This window comes from Alligator sinensis, unplaced genomic scaffold (genome assembly GCF_000455745.1).
Source record: "Alligator sinensis unplaced genomic scaffold, ASM45574v1 scaffold191_1, whole genome shotgun sequence".
NCBI classification, from domain to species: domain Eukaryota; kingdom Metazoa; phylum Chordata; order Crocodylia; family Alligatoridae; genus Alligator; species Alligator sinensis.
This window is the reverse complement of record NW_005842282.1, coordinates 969552-972600: the sequence shown is the minus strand read 5'-3', so window position 1 is coordinate 972600 and position 3049 is coordinate 969552. Positions and strand designations below refer to the sequence as shown.

The 3049-nt window shown below is 47.7% G+C and overlaps 1 protein-coding gene across 1 annotated transcript in view; it reads right to left on the bottom strand.

The window, feature by feature from the left end:
* MTDH (metadherin) overlaps positions 1-550 on the bottom strand; it is a 33100-nt gene extending 32550 nt beyond the window's left edge. The window contains exon 1 of the mRNA XM_006028002.3: positions 515-550. Coding sequence (XP_006028064.1) covers positions 515-550 — 36 coding nt within the window. The remainder of the gene's footprint in view (positions 1-514) is intronic.
* Between the last annotated feature and the right edge of the window lie 2499 nt (positions 551-3049).

Here is a 3049-nt window from a genome sequence, read left to right as displayed (position 1 = left end):
CTCCGGGCCGAGCGCAACGTCACCGCTCCCGCACGTCGGCGTCGCGGCGCACGCAGGGCGGAGGGTGACGTGGGGGCGTCGCGGCGAGACTGGGGGGGGTGGGCGCGTGAGCAGCCACTGTCCTCCCCCACCCCTGTCACGTGACAGCGCGGGGAGCCCTGCCCCTGCGAGCCACCCGGGGGCGGGGCGAGTAACCTTGACGTGGCACTGCGAACCCCGGCTCGGGGGGCGGGGCCGTTGGGGGCGGGCCAGGGTCGTGTGTGACGTTGCCGTTCCCTCCTTGCCTGCGCCTTGAAACACTTTGAAAAGTGTTCAAAATGTAGGATTCGTAGTAGAGATGATCTCTCTTATTAGACCAACACGGTTTTTGCAAAAAAAAAATAAAAAAAAACTTTAAAAAATTTTTTCTCGGAATTTTTTTTCAAAAATCGTGTTGGTCTAATAAGAGAGATCATCTCTACTACGAGTCCTGATTGCTTTTTCCTCTAGACCAATACGGCTACAACCTGGATACCTGACAAAATGTAGGATCATTTTTGAGGCAGCTCATGGACGCGGGCACGTGTAAAAGCCAAGTCCCTCTCAGGGAGTCTTAACCCAGGGTTGGGTTTGCTGTCAGCACTTTCTGAGGATGATGACTGCTTGCCTCCAGATAAATGCTTCAACTTTGACCCAGTTCTCAGTCACAGCCAACAATATATAGTAAATAAGACTTTTTTGCATACCTGCTTGCATACTTTTTCAGTGTATATGATTATTTCGTATTTCAGACCTGGCAATGCTGGGGGTGGGGGCAGCAGGGCTCTTGTCCCTGCAGGTGGAGGCGGCGCTGCACTGGGGTGGCAGTGCACTGTGGCTGCCTCAGCGTCCTCTGCCCCTGTCTGAAGCTCACAGCCGAGTCGGCCAAGTCCTGCTTCACGCACGAGACTGTAGCTCAGGCCAACCAAGCTCTGTACTTAGGGCTTGATGTTTTCCTGCCTCTTCTGTCATAGTTTGCCCCCGTGTAAAGTAACTGTGGGATTGAGCCACGGAAGAGGCGGATGCTGCAAATGCCCAGCTTGCTACATAACATATAGGAAAAATGAGGCCATTTTGGAATAGGGGATTCACAATATCCTGATAAGTAGGAAGCATCCCTCCCCCAGTCCCAATGGAAAGCTACTGAGATGAATGCTTCTGGCATCCTGTCTTACTCTGGGTTGCAGGGATACAATTTCCTTCTCTTCAGATTTACAGTACTGGCTTGTCTTCTGAGTATGGGTCCATAATGCCTTTCTGCCCCCAGAAGAGTAGGTGCGTGTCCTTTCTTCTGAAACGCCACCAGTAGCAGTGGTTCTGCTTCTGCCCTTTGTCTAATAGTTGCACCATCAATTCACTCACCCAAGATGTGGATTCAGCCTGTTCAAACCCCTCTTTGGCCTGAGGAGATTCTGATCAATTGCAAGACATGGAAGGGATTCGTCCACCTCCTAGGGATGGAGGCTTGGCCCTGGGCACCACCTTGGCCTCATGTGCAACATGGCTTCTCATTCAGCCATCAAGCCTTCTGTGGGTTGGTGGTACCTCCCTCTCGCTCCTATTGAGCCTGTTTCAATCTGTTTCACTGAGCTGGAGAGAGAAAGCAGAGATTAGGGCTCTCATCTGGGAGAGGCGTAACCCCAGTTTCAGTCCCTGCTCCAGTTATTTTGTTTGTTAGCTGTTTAGTAAGCTAGAGAATCAAAGTCATCCTTGCCTGATACAACTTTGATTATTCCATGTGAAGGGAAGGAGGGAGTAAGAATATGGTGCATTTCTAAAAGATTGGAGATGCAGGCTAGTATCCCTTCCAACAGAGGAAGAAACTGAACACAGGAACTCTAATCTAATTTTTTTGGTTGGGAAGTCTAATCATTGAGCCATTAAGTAAAAACAGTGGCACAGGTGTCATTGTCATCATCTCTGGCTGACTTTGTGCTAAGCCTGATCTATTAGGCATGCTGTGAGAATACCTACTAATTGGGCTCAGGCTCTGGCTGGGCTGCAACCCTGCACCCACCATCATGTATTAATCGGGGGGGGGAAATGTGCCCACAGGCACCTGCAGCCATGGCTGGAGAGGACCCAGGAAGGAGTTGTGCACTGCCAGTGCTTTCTGCATAGCGTGGGGAGCAGGATTCCAGGGGGCCACATGCTGCTGCCACCAGCATTGCCCGGGGAGTTTCTCTGCTGCATATGGCCTGTGCGGTATTTGTTATTTCATGGTGTAAGTGTAGCAACACTAGGTACTTTCAGTAAGTATCTTCTAAAAAAATTAGTGACTGGGTAAGCCAGTTAGTAAAACAGTGATTTTTAACCAGGATGCCAAGGTACGCTGGGGTGCTACAAGATTCTTTTAAGGCTGGTACAGGGTACCGTTTAGACTTTGCACGTTAGAGTTGCAAATAAGGTGTGCAGACACCTACACATGATTCACAAAATAAACCCAGAGATTTCAAATAGGAATCCATAGTGTCAAAGCCATTCTGATATTTTGTCATCTAAGTTCTTTGCAAAAATTGTCATTTTATTTATCCGTAGTAAAAAACCAGAGGGAAAGCTAAGACCTGCATTTTCCAAGGGTGTTTTGAATCTAATGTGGGTGGGGTGCCTTCATTCTAAAAATTTTGAGACCCACTGAAGTAAAGGCTAAATTTAGCTGCGAGCTTAACATTCACAGTCAGGACCACATTTTAAAATGAGCTCAGTATGCTGGGTTTTTTGTTGAAGCTGATGAGGTTTTTTGAAAATATAGCTGTTAAGTCTCACAGTGGGAATTTCATGTTACTGAACACTTTGGGAAGTGTTTCCCTTATTTGTGTGCTTTAGCAAAAGTTGACTCTAACTTGGTCCCAGATTTGGTGGGGCTAGTCTCTTAAAATATCTGGTTACCAAAGCATTGAGTCCTTTCAGAATTTTAAACTTTGGATTCCTAAACACTGATTTTGCTGTCCATACAAAGCCACCTACTTTCCAGTGCTTTTAAGGGACATATTTTTAGTGAAATTCTTCTAAAGTCAGTGGCATTGTGCCA